This window comes from Caretta caretta, chromosome 1 (assembly GCF_965140235.1).
Source record: "Caretta caretta isolate rCarCar2 chromosome 1, rCarCar1.hap1, whole genome shotgun sequence".
Lineage (NCBI taxonomy): Eukaryota > Metazoa > Chordata > Testudines > Cheloniidae > Caretta > Caretta caretta.
The window spans coordinates 119,777,025-119,804,449 of record NC_134206.1 but is presented as its reverse complement, the minus strand read 5'-3'; the positions used below and the strand labels follow the sequence as shown (position 1 = coordinate 119,804,449).

At 38.4% G+C, this 27,425-nt stretch overlaps 1 protein-coding gene across 7 annotated transcripts in view; it reads right to left on the bottom strand.

The window, feature by feature from the left end:
- Positions 1-27,425, bottom strand: part of REV1 (REV1 DNA directed polymerase) — a 93,180-nt gene that overhangs the window by 53,264 nt on the left and 12,491 nt on the right. For 2 of the 7 annotated variants that reach the window (XM_048858007.2, XM_048857968.2), the window contains 7 exons: positions 22,188-22,257; positions 20,728-20,860; positions 16,819-16,987; positions 11,409-11,561; positions 8,515-9,236; positions 6,706-6,813; positions 4,535-4,651 (listed from right to left, as the gene is read on the bottom strand). In XM_048858007.2, coding sequence (XP_048713964.2) covers positions 4,535-4,651; positions 6,706-6,813; positions 8,515-9,236; positions 11,409-11,561; positions 16,819-16,987; positions 20,728-20,860; positions 22,188-22,244 — 1,459 coding nt within the window. In that variant the 5' untranslated portion in view covers positions 22,245-22,257. Of the gene's footprint in view, positions 1-1,300; positions 1,413-4,534; positions 4,652-5,592; positions 6,663-6,705; positions 6,814-8,514; positions 9,237-11,408; positions 11,562-16,818; positions 16,988-20,727; positions 20,861-22,187; positions 22,258-27,425 lie in introns of those variants that run through there. The other 5 variants (XM_048857996.2, XM_048857978.2, XM_048858014.2 and 2 more) reach the window with 3 other exon arrangements.

Sequence of the window (27,425 nt, the reverse complement as noted above, 5' to 3'; positions counted from 1 at the left end):
TGGCTAGTGGCCAATAAAATTCAGACTATAATAATACTGTGAGTTGAGAGAACCGTTAATACCCTTAACATGGTTGTAAAAACAGATTTAATTGCCAAACTCCTGAGGTTTCTTTAAGCTACAACCTATAAACTAAATGCAAGACACTCAAAGCTTATCAACCATTTGTCTGAACAAAAGAATGTCATATTTACACCCCTTTTAAAAAAAAAGTAAGTTAAAAAGTACAAGAATATAGAATTTCAACTTAAAATGCAATTCTGCAGCTCAGCCTCCTGGTAACCTAGTACTGACATCTCTACTTTCTAGTAATTACTTAATCTAAACATCAAGTAACTTAATTTAGACACCTCAAATCAGAATTTTAAAAGTTAAACAAAATACCAAGAATATTTTCAGATCAGGAAATAAGCAAAAAAAATGTAAGCCTTGCTGGATACTTATATGTCCTTCACAACTTTCAGCTTTATTGTTAAATTCACAGATAACGTTTCAGTCACTGGCCTCTGATGATTCTCTTAGTGGGATTCAAAAGCACCTGATTTTGTATATCATTCCAAACGTCCGCTGGACCAAAATGATGCAACGCTAAATAAATACTCCAATCTCAGACTATTAAAGAAAAGGATGAGACAGATCTTTAGCTAATTCTATAAAACCTACTTTGAATGAGCTAAGACAAAAAGACTTAAGAATCATTCAAGCCACCTGAGTACTACATACATATGCAGAAATGTATGGTAGAGAAATACAGCAAATTGGGGAAAAGTAAAGCATTCTCTATTCTATTCAGATTCTTATTCTCTGCACATCAATATGGTAGCTAAGTATCTCTAGATAAGCACACTGACTCTTAATTGTAGGTCAGCCAGAAAAATCAAGTAGCTGCAAAAAACCCAAAGCTCTGAAATCAAGAACTGAACTCTAAATGGTGAAATCTCAAAGGACAAAAAGCTACTGCTTGCTTTAAAGGAAAAGTATAATATACAATTTAGATTTGGTTTTCATTATTGCAGTCTATTTAATACAATACACCTTTGTAATATAATACAATATACAAGTTATAGCTGCACGTGCCCAATAATACTGTATGACAACAGCTTACAGATTAACATTTTTAGTTTGAAAAGAAGTATGTTGCTATCTCCACATAAAGGTGGTTATCAGACCAAAGAAAGGTTGTAATGGGGGGCAGAATCTGACTCATGTGACTCATCTGCCTTTCTATAGAACTTCTAATTTACTTGTCTTTTTATTTCTTAAAAATTTGTTTTAATGTTTGATGGGCTCATTAAGTTACCTAAGATGTCGGAAGTTGCAAATTTATTAAGAGCAAAATTATGGCCCAAATAAAGATAAGAATGACAAGAACAACGTATTTAGTCTGTGCCTTCCTGTGCCCTGGCCTGAGATGTTGTTGTCATCTTGTCTATCTTCATTGGGCTCGTCGACCTTTTCCACAGCGTAGCAGAGCAGATCCCCCCATGAGCTGATGGAGTCACTTCATGTGAAATTCCGGGCAATGCAGAACACATTGTCCTCACTGGAAGGCAAGGTAGAGAATCTCTCATCAAAAGCTGGGAAACTAGACAAATGCATGGTGAATGTGGAGCAACAAATGGAGAAATCAGAGGCCAGGACCCTAAGTCTGTGAAAAAGAAATTGCTGAGAATAAATCTGTGAGTAATATGATAGTTACAACTGCTGCTCTTTAGAATGAAAACTGGAGATACAGGGGTGGAGGGAAAGAAAGACTAAAAATATCCACGTCTTGGACATCCTGGCTACGAAAAGAGACCCCAACCTCTGAATTGGGTGTGTACACTAATCCCTTAGTTTTCGGACATGAATGTTAAAGAAGATATCAACAGAGTGTAATTTCTACCACTCAGGAAACTGCTCCAAATTGACACACAGAGTGAGAAAGACAACAAATTTTAAATTTCAAAGTTATATAGTTTTGGATGAATCCAAAAAAGAAAAAAGAAGTATTTCATAAAGGATCCAAGATTCTACTGTTCCTAGATATCTGTCCAGCAATCCAGACCAAAAAGCAGGAACCAGTATCACTGAAGAAGCAATTTGCAAAAGCAGTAGTTGAAGCTGAAGGAATCTGTATCTGGTCAAACTAAGTGAGTCAGAGGAATTTATGTATCTATTTTTTTCAATTTGGAACATTATTTCTAATAAGCAAGTTCTGGAGAAGGCAAGATCAGAGAACAGTTTGGACAGCATGAGGCATCAAACAAATGAAGTTTGCTCTATACAGGAGAATCGGTGTAAAAATGAATTTAAATAAAAAGAATACTCGGGCCCAATTTTCTTCTCATTTACACAAGTATATCCCCAACAGGTTGTGCATGTTTAACAGAGCACAATTTGGCCCTTTGGGTTTTTGATATCTTTAGAAAATAGATTTAAGTTTGTTTCACATGGGCCTATATGCCTACTGGACCATATTTACATGCAGTGCACAGCATAGTTTGTTCCTGCTGTGAAGTGCTTCATGTACACTATCTAGGATGTAGCAAAGTCAGAGTTAGTTAGCAGTACCACCTTTTCAATTAATGCTAAAAAGTAATACTCAATCTCTAAATTCATTTTGTTCTCCTCAAGACGACAATCTGATACTTTTAATGAAAATCTATAATAGTCTCTCTTGATATAAGTTTGGTAAGTTGAGATAAAATTAATAAAAAGAGACTTTTTAAAAATGTAATGAACCTGTAGTTAATAAGATACATACTTTAAAAAGAGTGCCAGGGAGGGAAAAAAACAAAACAAAACAAAACACCACACCTTTTGGCAAACTACAGGCTGCACAGGAAGAAAGAAAGAGCTGCCTGCCAGCAAGGGAGGATGCTGAAGTAAAAGGTCTGAATGTGCGCACTTCCAGAAAAAGCTGCTGCAATAAAGAACAATGAGTTTGTAACATACTGAACCTGAGCTCCAGTGAAACCTTGCACACTGAATATCATAGAAGAGATACTGTGGAATTTGTGTATCACACATAGTATGTTATTCATAGCTAATCTTCCTCAATTTTATTTAACTAGCTAGCTTTCCAAGACATTTCTAAATTGTAACAAATGACCTTCTTATCAAAATACACTGGCCTGGAAAATGTTGTAGAGTGCCTATGTTTAGAACTATGCTACCAACTGTTCATTGACAAACTGTGCAACAAGGCTAAATCCCTATAAGCAATAACTGCCCTTATTATAAACTACTCAGTCTTACACATGGCACTAGGAATCAATTTGATTAAGTTTGAACATCCTGAAAGGCACTAAGAAAAGGTGGAGCGACAATGGGTTCTATATTTTTTATTTTCTTCCTGTTTTAAACTGTGATTATGCTATTGCAAAACGACAAAGGGCATCTATTACGGAAGATATCTGCTTTCCATTTTTCTTCCAGGATCTGCTTAATTTATTGACATAGCCAACTTTTTACCGTTAATACTACAGAAACAACATAGTTGTGGAAAATCAAACTATTCTAGTCTACCTTGCACATCAACAAAATTACTAACTGTGGTATAAATTCTAATCCAACGCTATTCGTTGATTCTGCTGCTAATGTAAGAAGTGAAAAATAATCTGATTTCCAGAAATCAAGCTGAAATTAAATGGTTGTGGTTAGAAACCTCTTTAAACTTCTAAACTGAGAAAAATTAATAAAATAACTGGGAAAATAAATATGAAAAGCTATTTATTTTTAGTGTGCCACTTTTTTTCCATAGTAAACATACTTCAGATTGTATGAACACACCTAGTCTTAAATGCTGTCTTACAGTAATTTATTGTTGACACTTGTATATTGCTACTTCAGAACACAAAATGTAATAAAAACAGTTTCTAAAGTACTGTGGGAGAATGAGAAATTCTTTAATAATCAACAACAGATGCCTGTCTTTAGAGGGAACAATCCTGATAGTGAGAGGACAGAATTCATTGAATTCTTCAGGGGCTTTCCAGCAACTGAAATATTCTAAAACGAAGCTACATTAAGTCTACAGGTTAAGACATATATAGCTCAAAGACGTATACCTATATCTTAGCAGCCAATTTCTCATCGGTAACATGCTGGTGTTTGTACAGTTCTCCTATGCTTTCTAATAAGTCCTTTTAGCAACCTTAACTTTTGATATTTTGTACTGGATCCTCTGTGATATACTGTTACTCAGGTGCAAATGATCACAGATGGTCTATGTTTATCTTATTTTTCAAACAGGACATACACATTTATCAAAGCACTATACTTTATTCCCATCCCTAACCAAAAAGGAAATAAAAAATAAGTTACCCTAAAATATATGTCCATTCTCAACAAAATTAATTAGCAGAATGTAATGATGGCAAACTATTACAGAAGCAATTTATATTGTTGTCAGAGACCACTATCCTGTCAAACATTAATCTCTCTCTCTAAAGTCAGCTCAGTGAAAAATATTTATCCTTAATTTTTTATAACTTTAAATGAGAGATTCTTCATCAGCACTGTGATTTTAAAATCAGACTCATTTTTGTACCTGCTTTGCCATTCAATATCTTATTCTGGTAATATTGCCATTCCATCTGTGGGTTTGCACCAGGGCGCAGTGGTGCCCTTCCAGCACCTCTGTTGCTTGTAACAGCCACTGGTTTTCCTGTGAAGAATAATTAAGTTAATTAAAGTTCTTATATAATAAACATTTACAACAATAGCACACCAAGGCAAAGTTTCTGACAATGTTTACTTTAATTTTGTTCGCTTCTTTCAACACCATTCTTTCAGCGTTATCTAATCTTCTAGCATTAAGGAAGCAGCAGTTAAGGAAGTGACATGCATTAGAAACAATAGTTTAGTTAACTGGTTACAATCTCATGTCAAAAGGAGGAGAAAAGAGAAATCCTTTGAAACAAACACTAAAAATCCAGCTATGCTAGTTTGCGTATAAGGACTTGCCTAAACAGAAGATGCACAGCCTAACTAGCTATCTGATATTGTACCAATTTAGTCGAACCATTGCAACCTCTATGCATTGCCATCTTACATCAATTTACTTTGCACCTGCCATTTAACTAAAGTAAGCTAATGTAAACGAGGTTTAAACTGGTATAAAACAGTCCACACACAAAGGTGTAACAGTTTAACTAAAATGGTGAAAGACTTGTTAAGCCAGTCATAACTTTATGTTTAGACCAGGTCTAACCACTGACCATTCTGGCCTAACCTTTCCCCATTTTAATCACCTCTGAACTTTTCCATGCTTGTCTCTTTCAGGCTGAATTTTTTTGGAACACTTCAGCACAAACAGTGCAACCACTTCCATGAACAGGTTTAAAGAACAGATTGTATTTTTTTATGTTTGCAAATCTATTTTTAATTTTATATGTATAAATAAAATATTAGAAGCTCTAGCCTCTCTTTCCATAACAGAGATTTGATATTTGGCAGGGAGATAGCCCTGGTGTCAGAGAGGCACCTGCATCCCTATGAAAATACATCCAGATCTGGCAGACTTATAAACTTACAACATTTGCCATTTGCACAGTAGAGCTAACCGGTAAAATCTCTGAACATTCCATCTGCATTGAGCATGCTCACCAGCCTCAGTGAGTATGCTCCCTTGCCTCAATGTCCCTCTGTATGCACTTTCTCCCAGACCCCATAGCAAAAGGTCTGGACAGGTACAGCAGTAGAATATCTTTTGGCCTATGGGAAAGCGTACTGAGCTAGGACCAAGGAGACAAAGAGTTATGTTCTTTCCTTTTCCACTTGACTGCTCTTATTAAGCAAAAGGCCACATATCGCTTACCTTAGAAAACAGGCAAGCATCATTCTATTTACAATTGGGGTACAGAAACAAAAAACAAACAAAAAAATCACATTTGGTATCCACGCTGCCTTTCAAAATGCTTGTGCTAAATCTATATGATTATCTATGCTGTCTGTAACCATGTGACCACTTCCCCTTCCACAGCCAGGACTTAACCCAGGATTTCTGATCCTCAACATTCCTCTGCTCTCTGGCAAACAGTTGCATAAGACACTGGAAAAGATAACTGCATAGTATTACTACCAGTTACTCCTTTAGTTTATCAGGTAGGGATCTGTACTGTGGATTTACATCTTCTGCAGTCATAGACTGCTGATGACTCATGCAGGAGAGGTTCAAAATAGTTCCACATGTAATTTCTGTTCTTCAAGTTAAGCCCCCCCCCCCCCCAAAGCCTAGGAAATTACATAGGAAAAAATGTTCAAAGACCATTAAGAGTTGCAAAATCAGGCACCCCTAAATTAGGAAATACCTGAATTCAGGTTGCCTATGCTTAATAATAATAAAAGATAAGTCATCCCAACAGGGTTCAGATATAGCCCAGCTCTCCCCCCATTTCTAGTTTTGGAGGGGTTATGTATCTCCGTTTTTCACCTTTTCACACCTCTGGCTGCTGAGAGTGGGGAAAGTATTTTCTTCTTTTCCTTGGTACTAAATGCTGGAAAGAAGGCAGCAAGAATTCCACTCTGTTTCTTCCACATGTATTCACTGAGTGTGGGGCACTGAGCAATACAACCTGGCAATATGAGCAGTGCTCTCATACCATCGGGCAAAGTTATTAGAAGAAAAGCACTCACCAAATCAACTTTCCTTGTTGTCAGCAAGTGCATTTTCAGTACTGTATAAGTGATTTTTGACATTTAAAAATATATGAAACTGACCTTTGAGATCAGGCCTATTTCGAATACCAACTGATACAAAGAAGCAATCCATATCCATGTGCATTATACAGCGCTGATGCTTGGATGAACTTAAGACAGAAACATTACCTGGTATAAACAAATACAAACAGAAATTTTGAAACCTAATTTACAATTTTTGCAGTATTCACGTTAGTCATCAAGGACTGATATAAGACGTTTCCAAACACACCGAAGTTATTTTTATAATATTCCCCACCCAACTATTAAACTGCCTTTAAGGAAAAAATAAATTGTATACTATTCAATGCACTAAAATAATAGAATGCAATATAACAACATTGTGGAAATGTAGCCATAAGTCTACTAAGTGAGGATTCATACCCCATGATTTCCTTTTTATGTTCTCAAAATTAAAATTCTTCACCTTGTTAAAACAAGTCTGTTTCCAGGAGTTTACTATATATACACACTAATAACTAAGTCTTAATATTCACCATGCTAAAATTCAATCTGCAATGGAATGCTTCTTCAGTTTTTGATCAAAGATCAGAGCAGTCATCATCTCTGCACAATCTTCTCTGTTCATTGAAAGTGTTGAATGATTTAAAAACCTTTTCTATAATGGGAATTTCAGTCATCAGTGTACCTACACAGGTGCAAAACCTAGCATAGGAAAGCAAAACAGCTATAAGCTGCGATTTACACTGATGCAGCTTACTCCTGCTTGAATCTGGGGTAAGCTCCATTAGATCAATTGTCACTTATAATAATTTCCCCATGTACACTATAGAATTTGAACTGGTGCAGTTACACTGGTGACTGGCCACCAACCACTGACATTGGAGCAAATCCCAAGTGTGGACAATACCTAACACTCCATCATGAAAAAGTATTTCAGATCAAGAAAACTGAATTGCTTCATTTGTCAAATGGCAAACAATGAGAGGAAATAAACTGTTTTTAAGGCCCTGTTTTCAAACATTTAATCATTTCATCTCATCTATCACCTGTCTTTTTATTTTTTTTAAAGAAAAGTATTGCTCAATATTATACAATTAGGGAAAACAAAGGAATACATAATGACAGTTTGATACCTTAAAGAAATAAAAATCTCTACTAGAAGTAATGGTCTGCCTTTCATCCTTAGTTAATTAGGAAGAATAGTTCTGCATGTTCAAGGAGATATTGCTAAAGATATAAGATGAAAAATAATATTTAGGCTACTACTATACTTTAAATATTTAAGTTCTGGTCATTTTGTTCTTTACGTGAATAACTTCAGTATGGCATCTGCATGCACTGCAACACACTTACAGAGCCAATTTTTGTTCTAGACCAGATGAAGAAGGGTCACAAAGATCCAAGAGCATGTAGCAGTCTTGCTAAAAAATTCTCATTTCGATTACAGATCATTTCCAACTGCTACTCAACTTAGAAATCTTCAGTATGAACTGTAAGAAGTAGCGAGTTAGATTTTCAAAGAAAAATGTAAGACCAAATACCTCCTTTGTTTGTATAGATAAAAGTGTTTATCCTCAAGAACCCAAAATAGCTTGGCAATCTCTGGAAGAATTAATTAATAATTCTACAGAAAAGAATTGTATTTACAACTGAATTTCATATTAAGTCACAATTTGCTTTTAAAATTAAAAAATGAAGGCGGCCCTTCAGACGTTCATTTATCAAAATCACATAAGTAGCTATTTCATATAACCTCATAACCTTTTGAATATAGAAAGCTCACATGTTTAATCTTGATCAGCTGCCTATCATAAGACTGAAGAAATAGAGAATCTTTTTAAGTAAAACCGTCAAACAAGTATCTACCTGTGTCAGCTATCATAAGTGCAGACCTGCCCACTTTCAATTTTTTTAACTTTTCCCTTCCCGGAAAGACACCATTGTTTTTTCTCTGCAGGGTATTGACAAATTCTGTCAATTCACACTTCCATGTAGATATGTGATGCAGTCTTGAACGAGAGTAAAAGTCAGAAATAAAACTGCAGTCTAAAGGTTTGGACAATGATGAGGGAGTGGCCTTGCTATGAGTAGGTACTGAAGAAGTGCTTTTTGTGCTTAAAGGCCCCTGAACAGTGGAGTGGTGAGCACCATTTATTTTAGTATTACTGTGCAAAGATGAAGATGAGAATGAATTACTCGTAGTCCTATGTGGGTTCTTTAAAAGATCTGTGTTTTTGTTGCTTTCCTGCAACTGCTGCATAGTGCAGTCTCTAAAGTCAATGATGCCTTTTTCAGTCTTCCCCTTCTCTGGCACAGAGCCTGGAGATAACCTGCTTGCAACTCTATTGCCATAGGGCATCACGCAATCCTGTGTCTGTAAGGCACTGGTAGAATTATGAGCATGTCCATTAAAAATGGCAGTGCTGTCTCTGTGATGCTGAATTCCATTTTGTTTCCTCCCAGGAAAGACCTGCTCCAACTCCATAAAGCCTAAATCTTCACTTTCTTCTTTCTCTTCCTCATTCCAGCTACTGATGCCATTGGCTTTGATCTCATTTTCAGTCTCATACTTTTTTATTACACAATTTCTAGAACAGACAAGAAAATGTTATTTAATAACCTTACAAAAAACAAAGATACAGTTCATCAAGAAATAATTTTAAGTGTTTACATATACATATACAAATAACATAGATAATTTAGGGATTCTGAATGCTCACATGCAAACTCCTGCTAGGTTATTAGAGGTAGATGATTATATGACTTTATTACTAAGTTTGAACTATGATCTTTCACCATAAAAAGTCAGTATTTTTGGTACAAAAAGCTTTTGTAGATTCGCTATATTATTATTAATATAAGAGTTAAAGGTCACTCCTGCATTAATCATGCTCTCTCATTAGTAAGGCAACTTTCTCTGGATTTACAGTAAGCTATATTTGACGAAAAACCATGAGCAACACAGTAATTTGGATTTTTTTTTTTTGGAATCATAACCATACCTTGGACAGCACTAATAATGTAAGGTTGCTGGAAGGGAATATCTTCCATTTTATCCCAAAGATGCAATTTTTACACTCTTTGTATAATAGAAAATGTTAATTGCAAAGATCAAAAACGTATTTCTCCTTTTTGGAGGAAGATTTAGGATAGTTTGTGGAAATCCATCTGGTTTTCTCCTAGCTAAAACTTGTTCCAGATCTATAAACTCAAAATAGTCACAGCTTTTGGAGATTTGTTTTCTTTAAGAAAAACTGTTTGCATGTTATGTATGTATAAAAATAAACAGTAAGTGTTGTCCAGTATATTAGCTGTTTACTTCTTCCTTGATACCGTGAAGACAAAACTTTTACCTCAAAGAGTAATACTATAACAATACCAGTGAATATAAGTGTGATTAAAATTAGACTTTTCAAGAGTTAAGTGGATTCTTGGTCTATAGAAAAACCTAAATACTTCCACAGAAAGCCATTTTAACAAACATTCAAAAGGTGACTGGTAATTAGCTATTTGACATGCAAGTAAAACCAGAAAGCTAATTAGCTGTGATAACAATTCATCTAAGATTACTGCAATTACAATAAACTACATTAAACATATCAACAATATTTTGGAATAGCTATGTGTTTGGGAAGCTGTTTCCCAGTGGCACTGACTTAATATAGTCATAGTATACAGTAAGTTTTAAAATTCAGAATGGTTATGTTAGATACTTATGAAAGCCTGGATATTCTTTTCATCCCAAAATTATTACGAACGTAATATTAAACTAGGGTTTAGGTTACTATAATATCACCTACAGATGAATGTAAGCAAAAAAGAAATGCTTCGCATGTACATACAGTAGGAGCTCTTTCATCTGTCACCACTTAATCCTCCTTCAGCACCGCTATGCAGGATTAGATCTACAATCTACTAAAACAAGTATTAACTGACTTTTTTATGTGACATAGAGGAACATAAACTACCATTCTGAATCTGATCTGGGGCCCATCTAATCCAATATCCTGTCTCAGACTATAGCCAATACCAGATGTGTCAGAGAATTCTGCGAGAGACATTAAAAATGGGCAACTGTGGAATAACCTGTCCATAGGGGGAAATTTTTTCCTAACCCCACTCACTCCCAAATCAGTTAGAGACTGACTTGTATCTACAAGTGGTAGGGTTTATTCCCCTTCCAATTTTGTTCTTTATATTTTTTAAATCCTTTGTAATATATTTTATTTTCCTTATCCATATAAATGTCCACCCTTTGAGTTTTGCTAAATTCTCAGACGGAAAAATGTCCACAGGCTAGTTATGCACTGCAACATTTTGAACTTATTTTTTTCAGCTATATTCATTTATACTTGCTCCAAAACCTTTACCAAAAGAATAATTATCTCAATTTATTATTCTTTTTAAACCAAAGACCTAATTTCAGTATCACTGGTCAGATTCTCTTAATGTGTGCAACACACACTGTTTCCATAGAGCTGTGTGCTATATGCATTGCGTCCTACAGTAGAAACATTATGGAAAAGTGTGGTTCAGGGGTCAAGGCACTGGACTCAAAAAGAGGATAACTATGGGACCCTAGACGACTTATTTCATCTCTCTATGCCTCTGATTTTCCATCTGTAAAATGTGGATGACACAACCTCTTTTGTAAAATGCTTTGATAAGTGATATAATGCTATATAAGTATTATCATTTTAAACTGATTACAGCCGACCGATCAACAGCTTTGTCAGTATTAACAGACTGAAAACACTTACACCCTGTTGTTGAGCTCTTTAGCTATATTGCTAGGACCTGGCATAGGATCTTCAGGTTTGCATATGGTACTGAAGTTGAGACCTTTCTGAACACTTGACTGCTTCGTGTAAAGCTGATATGGAATATATGAGAGGAGATGTCCAGCTTTTATGCTGAAACAGAAAAGAAGCAAAAGTTTATCACTCAAGGCTTTCAGAAAAATATGTAAACTAACATTATCTTAGTTATAATAGGCTAATACTTTGATCATTACAATCTGCTGTCTTGCTATACGTGGTTTTGTCTGCAGTCCTTTAACTGTCCATATATTTCAGTTGTGTTATCTGAACCTTTAAAGAGTTGATGTATTGCACCTAAATGGGAAAAATTGTTTTAAATTTTAAAAAAAGTAAGAAGTGCAAGCTATGAAATGAGGATAGAATAAGTAGGATTACAAAAAAATTGATAAATACTTTACACACTCTGAACTGCTAAAAAGAATTTTAATGATTGTTCAAGAAATCTAGAAAGTAAGCATATAAGATGTGAAAGTCACTTTTTTTTATTTGAAGTAAAATAGACCAAAATTAAGCACACTTACAATAACTGCTGTACAACTATAGCCAAAAAGGTGCAACAAACATTGATTCATCAGATTTAATAAAAAAAAGCAAGTAGCTTTAAAAGGGGTCAGAACATAAATTTTAGTTTATTGGTCTGATAGACATCAGTACTTCAGTTCCAAATTCTGGACTTTAGGTACTGCATATTCACAATATAATAGAAATGTTATCAATTAATTGTCTCAGATCAATGCTGTGCTGGGAAATCCATTTAACTCTGAACACTGTAACAGACAGATGCACTCCAGAAAAAAAAAAAAACAAAAAACAAAAAACATAAAATCAGAGATAAGCATTTCACTAGGATCTGATTCAACTTTAAAGGGTTCCCTCAGCTTCTGCAATTCTACAGGCTCAACTGTCCCATCCTGTAAGGGAATACACTGGTAGGGAAGAGGAGAAAGCCTCCAGAGGTTCTTCTCATGAAGATTTGACATTGATCATTCCAGTTCCATGCTTCTGGTATGCCCTGTCTCTAACCCAATTGCACTGTTAGGCCTTGGAGAAGCTGGTAGCTTCCTCAGGAGCCCTTCTCCTTTAAAGTGGGATCCTGACAACAAAAACCCACCCAGAATGAGATTTTTATCTTTCCTTCCTGATCTCTTTTCGTGGTGGTGAAGGAGATGATGTGCTCCCTTCCTAGCCACTACCCCCCACCCTGACCACAGGAAGAGATCTCCATACTGCACTTTGGAACAGAGGTGTTGCTGATGTGGAAGTCCTTTTTACCCCAGGGAGGGGTGAGATACATATGAGAATCAAGTAATCAGACTAGATTCAGAGCTTTTAAAGAGAGGACACACAGAGAGAGATGATTTATCAAAACTATTTATTAACACCTCAATACTTTTTTCTCCATGATATATTTCCTAACTAGCTGAGACTTGTACTCTATTAAGGAACTTGGCAGGGGAAAAAGTCTCTATTGGCTGTCATGTTACAATTAGGGAAGAATGTAAAGGGAGATCATGTTACCCAATTAGAGAAACAAATTAGCATTTTTAGAGAGAACTGGGAAGGTTTCTAGGGAAAGGTGTAATCAAAGCAGCTACAATAGAGAAAGTCCCCGAAACACATGAATTAAATACATTTTGATATATTTATACCACTTAAATGATATTCCTTTATGAATACTGTGAATTAAATGACATTTCAAACCTTTCAGGTATAAAAAATGTTGGTGCAGCAACCAAGCATTTATACTCCTGAAGTATGAAAATTTTTTCATATCATCACATGAACCTGAATAACCCAAAGTGACAGTCACAAAATTATCCTGTCAACTTTGAATACAAACACAGTACTTAATACTGGTATTTTCTATGCTGAGATTTTAGCCATTGGTGTAGCTGCATCAGTCACGCACCTATCATTAACACTGTATTATACTGCATTAACCGCTAAAATCCCAGTGTAGACAAGGCCCCAATAGGTATGTCTAGACTGGCATAAGTCTCAGAGCCCTTGTCTATAGACCTGGTCTCATACTATTGCGGTAAAAACAGCTGCATAGATGCTTGGGGTTGGGCTGAAGCTCAAAGGTCTACACAGATGTTTTTAAAGCCCTAATGCGAGTCCAAGTCTATAAACCCAGGACCTGAAACTCTCTACCACAAGTTTTAAAATGCAGTCTAGACAGACATGCCAATGACCTCCTGGAGTAATGAATTCCATAGGCTGATTATATGCTTCATAAAACAGTATTTCCTTTTATTATTTCCAAATCAAACTTACAAAATTGCCATGAAAATGTATTGGCCTAGGGACAACATCTATTATCCCACCCTTTATTATTGGGGAATAAAGTGTCTTTTTATTAACTCATGGGGGGGGAGGGGAAGGGAACAAACCCTACCTAGCTCTAGGGAAGAGAGGACCAGAATTTTGTGAGGCTATTCAATCCTTTTATTTCCAGTTTCTCCTCCTTCTTGTATTATAGAACGAGATTTAAAAAAAACATAGGACAAGTTGTCAATTTCCACTGTGTCCTTAGTAAATATGAATACTGCAATTCCTCTCTAACTTCTCACTTCCAGATGAAATCTCAACTTTTACAATCTATTTTCATATTTAAAACCACTAATCATTTTTGTATCACTATATTCAGGATCTTTATAACCTCTGCTACATCTTTCTTTTGAGATGTTCTCCAGTTTTTCAGACGATGTACCATTATTTTGTAAAACAAAATTTGTATTACAATACAACATCTATTTCAATGTGCTGAAACATCCTATTTCCTTCAACTGCTGAAATGTTTTGATAACTTCAGCTTGTGTATTGCTTTACATTTATACCTGATATATTTCATCTGCAATGATGCTCCTCAATTCCTGTGTGTGTTAAAATCTACCTAGAATGTGTCACAACCCCCTGAAGATTTTACTAATCTAAACAATTAAGTTATCAAACTTCAGTTTTCTACTTACTTTCTCTGCCAATTAAGATTCTGATCTTTCAAGGTGCTGCATTCTCAATTCACACCGGAGTCACTAGGTGCCTCAAAGGATCAAGCCGTTATATATTAACAGTCTCAACACTTAATTTCAATGTACTATTAATTGGTCTTTATAGTAAAGAACTGTTCATGTTTACTTTTTTTTTTAAACACACAACTTAACCAATTTTTAAGCTCGCCATAATATTTCCTTTATCCCATCATTATTTTCTAAGTGTTTCTCATGAGAAGTCTTATTAAAAGCGGTAGAAAAGCCAAGTATATTATGTCCTTCCAGTCAGTATTTTCCATTTCATTACATTTTCCAAAGAACTAATATGTTGGAGAGACATAATATCTCTTAAAGAACTTGAACTGGTTTGACTATACCAGCTTATATTTATTCTAGTATTTTACTTTATGCTTAATTACAAAATAGGAGCAGAGGTTCCCCCTGGAAATTAGGTGAATCTCACCAGACTAATTTCTGGAATCTCTTGACAACATTTTTAAAGACATGTATCATGTTGGCAAATTTCCAACCTTTAAAAAGATGTGGTTAGAATCTCTCTTCTTAGGGGTCTTCACTATTTCCTTTAGAATGATCAGGTTGAATTAGGTTTAGGATTAACTCTGCTTACATCAGATCTTGGAGGCTCTGATCCAAACTGTCAGAGAACACTCACTGATATGTAGATTTGAAGACCAGAAGGGACTATTAGATTACCCAGCCTGACCTGTATATCAAAGGCCATTAAAGTTCATCCAGTTACCCCTGTATTAAGCCTCATTACTTATTTGACTAAAGCATATTTTCCAGAAAGGCATTCTGTCTTGAAAATAGCAAGAGGTGGAAATGGTAGTTTATTCCACTGGTTAAATCACCCTCACCTGTTCCAAATTAACTACTTATTTCTAATTTGAATTGGTCTCTCTTCACCTTGCAGCCAATAGCTCTTGTTATGACTTTCTCTGCTCTCAGATTAAAGACCACTCCTGCACCCAGTATTTTCTCCTCCATGAAGGTGCCTATACATTAATCAAGTCATCTCTCAATCTTTTTGACAAGATAAACAGACTGAGCTCCTTCTCCAGCCCTTGAATAATTTTTGTGTGCTTTTCTGCATCCTCTCCAATTTTTCAACATACTTTTAAAAATGTGGACACCATAAACAGGGGAAGAGAGGGAAGGGAAGGAACAGGCTTGTCGGTCTGCTGGCCAGAAAATCTCCTGTTAATCTGTTGCCTCCCATCATCCTGTTGAGGGGGAGTCCTGAATCTATAGTCCTCCCAAGAAGTGAGAACATACAGTGAGAACTTCTTGCATAAAACAGGAACTACACAGGACTGAGCTCCCTTCCAGTTGGCATAATATCCAGGGGATTGGGGCTAGCCTCCTAATAGCTAAAGGAAGGCAGAAACAAAGATGGGGGAGGGGGCAAGTAGGCAGAAATAATGAAGCTGGAAGAAGGCATAGGGCAGTAAAGCAAAATTAGAGTGTTTGGGTGTCCCTTCCACTTTCATCCACTGCACTGCCTGTTCCTCCCTGACTCCCAAGCCAGCGGATAATAGGGAGTGAGGAACCCCTTCCCTACCTTGCATGGGGTCCAAGGAAGATATATGGGACACCGCATTGGGGTTCTTCACTCCCCAGGACTACCTCCTCCATCTCTGAACCCTGACAAGCTTTAATGGGCACTTCAGTGTTCAACAAGCCTATAAGGCATGTCAGCCCAGATGAGCCTGACACACCATCGTACAGGCAGCAGTTGATTAAAAAACCTACTCAGGCTCATGGGTGGCACATCAGGGAGAGGGAACTTTCAGTCCTTATGAGTAAGGCTGCGACTCTTTCATGGAAGTCACGGATTCCGTGACTTTCCAGGACCTCCGTGACTTTGGCAGCTGCAGTGGCTGACCTCAGGGCCGCCCAAGCAGCTGGGGCGGCCCTAGGGCCAGCGGCACCGGCTGCTGCTCCATCGGCCCCAGGCAACTGGTCCCAGGCGCTGCCTCTGAGCAGTGGTCCGGGACCGGCGGTAGCGAGGCCCCATGCCTCCCCCTACCTGGAGTGGTTGGGCCCCGGAACAGAGTGGTGGCAGCAGGGCCACAGGCCACCCCAAATCTGGAAATATTCAAGATTTTTTTTCAAAAATTGCAATTTTTCTAGTGTGTGGTCTGATCAAATAAAAAACAAATTGGATTGTAATAAAAATACAATACTCAATTAAAAATAAAACCATAAATCAATCCTAATACCTTTCAGAACGTAGTTTTTCTAGACATTTTCTTTTTTTAAAGGGAGAAGCCACTCACACTGAAGTGAACCAAATGCAAAATGAAACAGTCAGATCACTATCCTTCTAATTTTACCTTTCTATGATCCATTCTGGTCGAACCACCTTTTCCCCTTTCAGTTCTTTTATTTTGGCATTTGGAAGATTTGTGGCAATGATGTGCGTTGTTTTAGCTCTGGAATAGTACACATGGTATTGGCCACCATGCAACATTATTAACCTCCTTAATTCATCAGCTGAAGGATCTGTAAAATTAACAAAAATCCAACTGTAAAAGTATTCCTGCATGAGAACACTTATGGAACCATGGAAACTCAGAAATCTAAAACCATGGTTGATTACAATGCAAAGCAACGTTTTTCTGAAAATCCACTAATTTCTTGAGAGACTTAAGCCATTTCTTCAAAATACAAGTAAACAAAGCCACCGAAGTTTAGGTAAATTGTCGTTTCTGGAAAGACTGCTTCAAAAACAAAGATTTCATGATCAGGTTAATTTTAAAATGTTAAACAAGGCCCATTTTACACAAGCATCAACACACAACAAAATCGGATGAATTTCGTCCACATCTTTTGATTGGTATTTTCCCATATGCATTTAATGAAATGCTGTATACAGCCTTGATGGAAAGCAGTTTATTCCTAGGAAGTAAGGAAAATTACTTGCTTATAACTCTTTTTGATATTATCACAGGATTCCTAATTTTGAGATTTCAAGCTCAGGTGGAAAACTCTCTCAAGCTCTTCAGCTTTTGGCTCTCTGAAATAGTAGTAGTTGAGGAAAAGCCCACTCTTTTCTTACATGCACTGACCAACTGCCAATACGTCAGTTCCAGTTAGAACCTGCCCAGTCAATTCCTGAATTGTATAGAAAGCAAGGGATTCCCTAAAAATTAAAAACCAATCATAAAAAACATAACATTTCAGAAATTAAAAGTAAAATTTTTCGTGTGTGTAAAACAATAATTATTCTTAAGGAACAGTCAAAAATAAAAGGCTACTACCTCAAAAACATTTTAAAAACCCAAACTGAAACTTCTGAGTTGTAAGGGGAAGGGAGAGGAAGTCTACCTGAAGATATCTTAAAAGAAGAAGAATTATAGGTAATTTTTCCAATCTTTAAAGCAGTGGTTCTCAAGCCAGGGGGTACATCAACTCATCTAGATATTTGTCTAGTTTTACAACAGACTATATAAAAAGCACTACCAAAGTCAGTACAAACTAAAATTTCATACGACTTCTTTCTACTGCTCTATATACTATACACTGAAATGAAAGTACAATATTTATATTCCAATTGATTTATTATGTAATTGTATGGTAAAAATGAGAAAGTAAGCAATTTTTCAGTAATAGCGTGCTATGACACTTTTGGATTTTTATGTCTGATTTTGTAAGCAAGTAGGTTTTAATAGAGGTGTAACTTAGGAGTATGCAAGACAAATCAGACTCCTGAAAGGGATACAGTTGCCTGGAAAGGTTGAGACCACCGTTTTAAAGAAAACACACACAAAATATTTCAACTAACTGGCCCCATCTACACTAAAAATTGAACCAGTGAGAGTGTACTAAGTGCCAGTGGTGCAGCATGGCCATGCCAGCCATGTTACTTTGATTTTCATTTCTGTTTCAGTTTTGCCTTGTGTAGACACTAGTGCTGCTCACCACTGCAGTTGTATTGTTGAATGGGTACCTATCCCATAATCCCCTGTACAGCTCCCTGAAACAGTGGCTTCTGGAAGATTTCAAAAAGGCTTCTGGATTTCTCTGTGGAACCCAGGAGAAATGTGTGCCTAATTCCTGTATATGAATCTTACAACCCTACTCCCCACAACACATATACTAACCTAATCACAGACCATTTTATTTTAATAGCCCCTTAAAAGCAACATCTCTCTCTTATTCCTCCTTATTCAATTCATAAGCCACATTGTCTCAGCCATGATGCACTGAAGAGCCCACCCCATCCACCAAAATGTAAATCTGATCATCATACCCCAAGTATCTGCTACCTGACAGTGTGACTGGGATACAGTTTGGAAATGCAAAGTTAGGATTATCCTGGGTGCAGAATTAAAAGCTCTTTAAACACTATATAAATATATTGGATTTCCAGATCCCTAAATTCAATTTCAATAATAATTCACATGATAGATGGAAAAACATTTACTGCCAATTATCACAGAATCATAGAAATGAAGGACCGGAAATGACCTCGAGGGTCATCTAGCCACTCCCACTGCGCTGAGGTAGGACCAAGTATACCTGGACTATCCCTGACAGGTATTTGTTTAATCAGTTTTGAAAAACCTCCAATGACAGGAATTCTACAACCTCCCTTGTAACCTGTTCCACTCCTTAACTAGTCTTACAGTTAGAAAGTGTTTCCTAATATCTAACCTTGCCGCAGATTGAGCTGATTACATCTTTTCCTACCTTCAGTGGACATGGAGAACAACGGATCACAATTATCTTTATAGCAGCCTTTAACATATTTGAAGACTTATTGAATTCCCCCTCTGTCTACTTTTCTCAAGACTAAATATGCCCTATTTTTTTAACCCTTCATAGGCCAGGGGTGGGCAAACTATGGCCCGGGGGCCACATCCAGCCCTTCAGATGTTTTAATCCAGTCCTCGAGCTTCTGCTGGGGAACGGGGTCCAGCGTTTGCCCCACTCTATGCGTGCTGTGGCTCCGCATGGCTCCCGGAAGCAGAGGCATATCCCTGCTTCGCCTACTACATATAGGGGCAGCCAGGGAGCTCCGCATGTTGCCCCTGTCCTTCCCATTGGCTGGGAACCACGGCCAATGGGAGCTGCAGGGGCAGCACCTGTGGATGGGGCAGCATGCAGAGCCCCCTGGCCGCACCTCCCGTAGGAGCCAGAGAAGGGACATGCTGCTGCTTCCAGGAGCTGCTTGAGGTAAGTACCGCACGGAGCCTGCACCCCAGACCCCGTCCCGCACCCCAATCCCCAGACCTGATCCCCCTCCCACCCTCTGAACCCCTCGGTTCCAGCCCAGAGCATCCTCCTGCACCCCCAACCCCTCATCCCTAGCCCCACCCCAGAGCCCCCACCCTCCCCACACACCCCAGTGGGCTGCCCCAGCCCAGAGCCCCCTCCCGCACTCTGAACTCCTCATTTCTGGCCCCACCCCAGAACATGCACCCCCAGCTAGAGCCCTCACCCCCTCCCACATCCCAAACCCCAGTTTCGTGAGCATTCATGGCCTGCCATACAATTTCCATATCCAAATGTGGCCCTCGGGCCAAAAAGTTTGCCCATCCCTGTCATAGGCCCTGTTTTTAAACCTTTTATCATTTTTCTTGCTCTCTTCTGGACTCTCTCCAATTGGTCCACATCTTGCTTAATAACAATGTCAATACATATAATTAAATGGTGAAAAAATGCTTACACTTGGAACTGAAAAATAAAAACAGATGCCAATATGGAATGTTTCAGTAGCCATTCTGATTTGATGGCTGATGGATATCAATTTAAAGCATCTTTCTTTCTTAAGTAGAGAAAATTATTAGCCCTAAAACGACTAATCAAGTTTCAGTTTTTTAAATTAAGCTTTCTGACTTGAGTGAAAAGACCCATCCAACTTAAGATTTCATTGGGAGTGTTCTGGTAACTCAAAACTGTAAGACCAAATTCTGCCGAACTTAGGAAAAAACTCCAGTCTGAGACCCAAGCTTGTAAAAAAGTTTCAAGTGGAACAATATTTTTTGTCACATTATGACTAGTTGAAGAAAATGATTTTGTATAGAAAGCCACCTGAGCCTTAACCATAACGTTCCAAGGAACATTTTACAATCATAACTAAATTTTATTTATATTACTGCAGATTCTTATTCAGCTATACCTATTTAAGGCCTGATTCTCATTTACAATAAGGCTCCTTTACACCTCACCAGCAGTTAAGAGCGGCATTAGTATAAATGAGGATCACTTAATGTTTTGGAGAAAAATGAAAACCTCACCTGTAAAGCCATTGACATAGATGGCAACTCCACTAAAGATATTGGATGAAATTCCATCCTTCTGATGCTGTATAGCCGCATCTGACTGGAATTGATCCTCCAGTTTCTGGACCTTTGCAGACATGTATCCTCCCTAGAATTTAAATAAAAGAGAAGTTTAAACATGAACCAAAGCAATGACTATTTTCACTTTCTGATGCCTAGCTACAAAACAGTCAGTTTCAACAAAACTGACAACTCAATCAGATATTCCCTTCTGAAAATAGTTGGTATAAATTTGGTTTTCCCTCCTGAAATACATTTTGGATGAACTGCAAAATTCATATGCGGTTTTTCCAAACCACGAGTAATACATTTAATCCAAACTCCTGCTGATTAAACAGTTGCACCATGCTAGCAACGTGGCAAGGCTCTTCATTTACTCACCCGGGTGGCAGGTGTTAGAATCCCACACAGAATGACTTTAGGTCTGCAGACCTGCTGTGAAGGTGTGGCTTGTTACCTCTACTCTGGCTGTAAAGGACATAGGAGTGGCTCTCTAAGGAAGAATGATCTAATTCAGAAGAAATTCTGGAGAAACCCTAGGGAAAGTCAAACTCAGGTAGGAAGCTTAGGCTGGGGTTTATGTTTTCTTATTGTTTGAGTTAGTAATAAAGTCAAATGAAAATTAATAAAGCCACAGAGCGTGAGTCTGGATGATAATTTATGATCTATGTGCTCTAAGGATAGGGCAAAGACTCAAACGCATTAACCTTCAGAGATTCCAAGGCCAGAAGGGGCCATTGTGATCATCTAGTCTGACCTCCTGTAAATACAGGCCATAGAATTTTCCTGAAATAATTCATGAATTCTTTCTTCCTAAATGTACATGACACATGGTGGTGTGGTATACACTTATCTAAATTTGGGTGCCTTTGTTATCACATGTCCAACTGTAAAGGATTTAGATGAAGAGGAAAACTGTAACTTCAAATCTCTCAAAAATGGACCTATCATATAATCTCCCCAATGGCAAAAAAGCTTCTATTCCTACTTTGCAGGGCTAAAAAATATCGAATGGTCCATTTTTGGTGTAAAGTCAATCTATTATTTTTTCCAAGGGTAGGGGTGGAAAGAAGAGTGGAGAAAACATTAATTCTTTCAGTAGGTTGTTCTTTTGTTTTTAAACTGGAGACTGTTGAAAGTTGCTCAAGAGTTTGGAATGTTAAAATAAGACCCAATGAATATGGACTAGTAAATAAGTGCAATTTATTGGATGCCTTTGCTGAACACCTCTGAAAGTCAGGACGTGTTTTTTGGAATGATTTGGAATGACAGTCTCTTTCAAGTGGAGAAAATACGTGTGTGTGTGTGTTGAGGCCCTTTACACATTAAATTTTTTTTTAAAAAAATCAAAAAAGCATCAAGAACATTGCATTTATTTACCCTTTCAATAAAAAGCCTTTTGGTTTTAAACATACCCATATCCCCCAGCCATCGTCATTACTGGCTCGTTTCCTCCATCCACCCCGCCTCATAGTGAAGCTTCTGCTTAGGAAACAAAAAACAAAGGGTTGGTTGGTTTGTTTTTTAGCAGCATCTCCAATTCCACTTCGGTGATTGCATGCAAACAGACTGTCTTCTTCAATAACATACTCATGCACGTAATCAGAAGCTAAAATAAATGTAACAGTTGCAAATTCAATCCTAAGAAAAGTGAAATGTAAAACAACCCTTTATTTAGGAGCTGTGAGATGCTTACCAAAATTAGTCCTCAGGGTGCCTGCTACGTCCTGCACTAAATATAGTATTTTCTTCTTGCTACTACAACACAGCATTACAGTGTTAAGTATCTACAATAATTTACTAGACTTTTATTGTCCAACATACACCTTATATAGCACACCACTTCTAAGCGGTTTAAACAGGATTGCTACTATCCATGAACAATATTGCCAGTCAGCGATATATATTTTTCATATTTGATATCTAGTGCATCTTGGGATGCAGGTTCAATTTTCGTGGTATCAGGCACTGGTTAATTACACTAGTGGATTTACATCTAATCTCAAAGGCTGTTGATGCTTTTATGTAAAAACCAAAAAAGAACAAAAGTCACTTTTTGCTTTATGGAGTGCCTCTTGGTTAAAATGACAGTTGATTTACCCCCAGGTTTGTTCAGAAAAATCAATTTACAAACTAAGACCAAAATGTCCCTTTCTGTGAACAGCTTAATACTGGCATCTGAGCTATGCATAGCAATACCTCCAGGTATAGGAGGAGACAGAAATAGTGGTGAGGAGAGGGAATGTATTGGACTATGGCTCCTAAAAACACTGCATCCAAATAATCCACATTCACTAAAGCACTGATATTGATTCTGAAATATTGATGATTAATGTGGTGTGATTGCCGGGTCACTACCTAGAATATCACATCTGAGATTCTCTCAACCCATAAAGTGACTTTGCCTCTTAGGGAATATGCCCGTACCCCTGGAGAGGTTAAATAGAACCAAATTTTGACTTCATACTTGAATATGGTGCAGTCTTGCAGAAATATTTTAAGTTACGCTGATCACCTGGTTCTTGAGAACATAAAAGGGTTTTCTATTAGATTGCGTGCCCTTTAGTGGCCTGCAGGGAGAATGCCAGACCCCTAAAAGGCCTAATGGTAACCAACACCTTCCTGAAAAAACTCCAACTCCCATGAAGTAGTAAAAAGCTGCGAGCAATCTTGTGCTCAGATACACTAGTGGTGGGTATTTTAGGTAGGTTCTTTTTGTACATAACGTTCCTATATATCAGCAAGGTGGAGACTAACCTTATTGACATGGTCTCATAAACCAGGGATTCTATTTCATGAGCTGACCCTTTAGAACAACTTTTCTGAAGTCTTGTGACACACTAGACTTTTGACTCAAGAGATGGGAAGGTAATCTTCTACCAAAGGCCAGCAGGTCAGAGTACTACTACAATCAGGGGCAATAAAAATCAGACTTATTTTGTCTACTTTTAGTTTCATCAGGACAAGTGATCAGAAAGACAGGTATACATTAGGTGAACTCAAGAGATGGGGAACATGATGTCTGTCACACAAAAGCCCTCCTTTTCCTGGATTGGCATTACTGATTGCTGCAGATCTGCAAGCATTGAGATAAGCGGTCATCAGAAAAATTCAGATACATTTCCAACTTCCCTGGCAGATGGGACTCAGCCACTTCACTTGAAGTCTGAACGCAGGCTAGGCAAGTGGTATTTCAATGATTATCAGATGTGTTGTGCCCAGCTTGTTCATTTGACATCAGTGCTGTGGTCTTCAGGTTACAAGTGATCAACAATCTTCCCATTTGCAGCTCAAGGAGTTTGATGAGGAACCAAGATCTCTGGGATGAGAAAGAATCCCCATCCAGTCTTGCACTTCTGGCGATGACAGCTCACCCAAGAATCCAGCAAAGGCATGCACCCCCTGGAGAAATTCATTGGGCTTCCTCCAGCAGCGCTGGACTGCTAGAGCTAAGGTAATCTTTCCCTGCACACAGAATCTACTGAGCCAGAAAACTAGGTGAAGGAAGGGATGTACATGTTTACTGGTTCAAAGGATCAGAGCTATGAAAGATGACATGATGCTCATTACACAGAAGATCAGCTGGAATGGATGTGTATTTGACTTCCTAATCTGAGCTGCTACAAGAAATGCTTTATCAAGCTTCTCCTGGAAGGGGTGGGGCGGGAGGAGAAGACTCTAGGGCTTGAGGACTGATCATGGGTGGATATATTTCAGAGAGGGGGTTAATTTCCTGAGGTTTATAATAACCCCTTCTTCCAGAAGCTCTATTGACCCCTGAATGGCTCTCTAACCCTTCACAGACCAAATACAAAGGCGGGACAGAATGTACCACATCTTCCTTTTGTGAAAAGACACCACCGAAACTACCATGAGCGTTAGAAAATGCTGCTACACAAACCACAAACAGAAACTAGGAATTATGATGCTCAGCACTCTTCTGGTCTCTCTCAAATACTTGTGTAACCCACTGGTAAAGCATGTGTTGTATGTCCCTGTATGAACTGGCTCACAGAGAGGATAACACTATACTTTCCCCCAACCAGTAACTCCTACCACTCAAAGGGAAAAGGTACGTGCTGTAGATCTGAAGGTTGTGGGTTCAAACCCTCCTGATTATCCATTTGAGGGGAGAGAATTTATGCATAAGTTAGTGTGAGAACTACAACTGAGCAGGAAACAGTTTTACCACCATATAGAATTCTGAGATTTCAAAAGTTTTCCCATTGTGCATCAGGATGAAACTGAGGCCATAAGTTTTTCACAAAAAGCAAGACAGAGCTGCCTCAGCCCCAGAACAGCCATCAGCCTGGTGGTTATGGCACTTACCTGAAATGTGGGAGACTGAGTTAGTTAGTTCCATGCTCAGCCTGATTTGGTGACTAGAGAGTCAATCTCTCTCCCTGGCCAAATGATTAATTAGTTATACAAGGGGGAAGAGCTCCAGCTGGAGACAGAGACTCTATACCCTGGTAGTTAGAACACACTGTCATAACTGGGACATGGGTAGTCTGACCTACTGGTTGGAACAGGAGCCAGGCTGGGTGAGATACCAAGAGATCAGACTGAGACAGGCCAGAGGGCAAAGCAGGAGTCAGCTGTCGGGAGGCAGGACCAGCGATTAGAAACAGGCAGAAGCAGCCATAAGCAGGGAAAAGCCAATTGCATAGATCATTTCCTGTTCCTGCACTTGGTTTAAATACAAGTAGGGAGACAATCAGACCCCAGGACTGGAGTTGTGGGCGGCAGGTATAATAGGGTCTGCCTCCCCTGGTGCTACTGCAGTCGTCGGACCCCAAGTTGCAGAGTTTGGTGGTGAAGTTTTTGCTTTATTATGCCCCATGCAGGTTCTGGGGCAGCTAAGGAGGCAGTATGTGCTATTCAGCTTCCTGGGTTCATCAGTAATCTCCCTGGACTGCAGAGAGATTACTGAGGAACCCAGGAAGTTGAGTAGCAAATACTGCCTCCTCAGCCACCCCGGAACCAGCATGCGGCATATCAAAAGTATCTCCGAAGAGACGCTTTTCCCTGGGGCGATGTGGTCTGGGGAGGGGAGGAGAGGAGAGAAGAGGTGTGTCTGTGGCTGGCCCGAGGCTCTTTCGGGCAGGGGCAGGGGGGCCAGGGGACTGGGCTTTGACTGGCCCAGGGCTCCTCTGTGATCAGGACTGTAGCTGGTCCGGGGTTCTTGCGCTGAATGTGGGGGTGGGCGGAAGGGGCAGAGCTGGGGGCTAGCCTCCCCAAAGGGGGGCTCCACCCATTGCCCATGACTAGAGTGCTCTGTCAGAGTTCAGCTTCTAGTTTTGCCAACTGTTAGCAGCTCACTGGGTGGCAGGGTGAAACTGACTAGCTCCTACAAGCCCTTTGGACCAGCATTCAAGAACTATGGTCCCCGACCCACTCATCTGGGATGTGGGACACCTCGGTCCAAGTCTCTGGTCTGAATCAGGCAGAGTTGGGACTTCAGCGCAAAGTCTCCCACAGGCTGAGTACCCTAACCATCAGGCTATTGGCTATCCTTGGTTGGTTGCATGTTTGCTCTCTCTCTGGTTTTGACTAGAAATTCCATCCTGGACCTACAAAAGTTTCACTGAAACTGGTATGTTCCCAGGAACTGTTTCAGTTTCAGTGAATTGGCATTTTCCCAACTAAAAAGGATTCATTAGAAAATTCGTAACTAGCTCTAGTAAGGAGTCTGGAGTAATTGTTGGAATGATTTTATACTCCAATACAATGTATGCAGAAGTGAACTGGGTGTTGTGTTAATATTAAGGCTGTCGATTAATCACAGTTAACTCACGCGATTAACTCAAAAATATGAATCACAATTCATCACAGTTTTAATCGCACTGTTAAAAAATAGAATACCAATTGAAATTTATTTTTATTTTTGGATGTTTTTCTACATTTTCAAATATATTGTTTTAAATTACAACAGAATAGAAAGCATACACTGCTCACTTTATATTATTTTTATTACAAATATTTGCACTGTAAAAACAATAAAAAAATGGTATTTTTCAATTCACCTCATCCATAATGCAATCTCTTTATGGTGAAGGTGCAACTTACAAATGTAGACTTTTTTTGTTACATAACTGCCCTCAGAAACAAACAATGTAAAACTTTAGAGCCTACAAGTCCACTCAGTCCTACTTCTTATTCAGCCAATCCCTAAAACAAACAAGTTTGTTTACATTTACGGGAGATAATGCTGCTGGCTTCTTATTTACAATGTCACCAGAAAGTGAGAATAGGTGTTTGCATGGCACTTTTGTAGCAGGCACTGTTAAGTATTTACATGCCAGATATGCTAAACATTCGTATGCCCCTTCATGCTTCAGCTCCCATTCCAGAGAACACGCTTCCATGCTGATGACTCATTAAAAAAAAAAATGAGTTAATTAAATTTTGACTGAACTCCCTGGGGTAGAATAGCACGTCTCCTGCTGTTTTACCCGAATTCTGCCATGTATTTCATATTATAGCTGTCTTGAATGATAACCCAGCACATATTGTTCATTTAAAGAACACTTTCACTGCAGATCTGACAAAACGCAAAGAAGGTACCAATGTGAGATTTCTAAAGATAGCTACAGCACTCAGCCCAAGGTTTAAGAATCTGAAGTGCCTTCCAAAATCTGAGAGCGATGAGA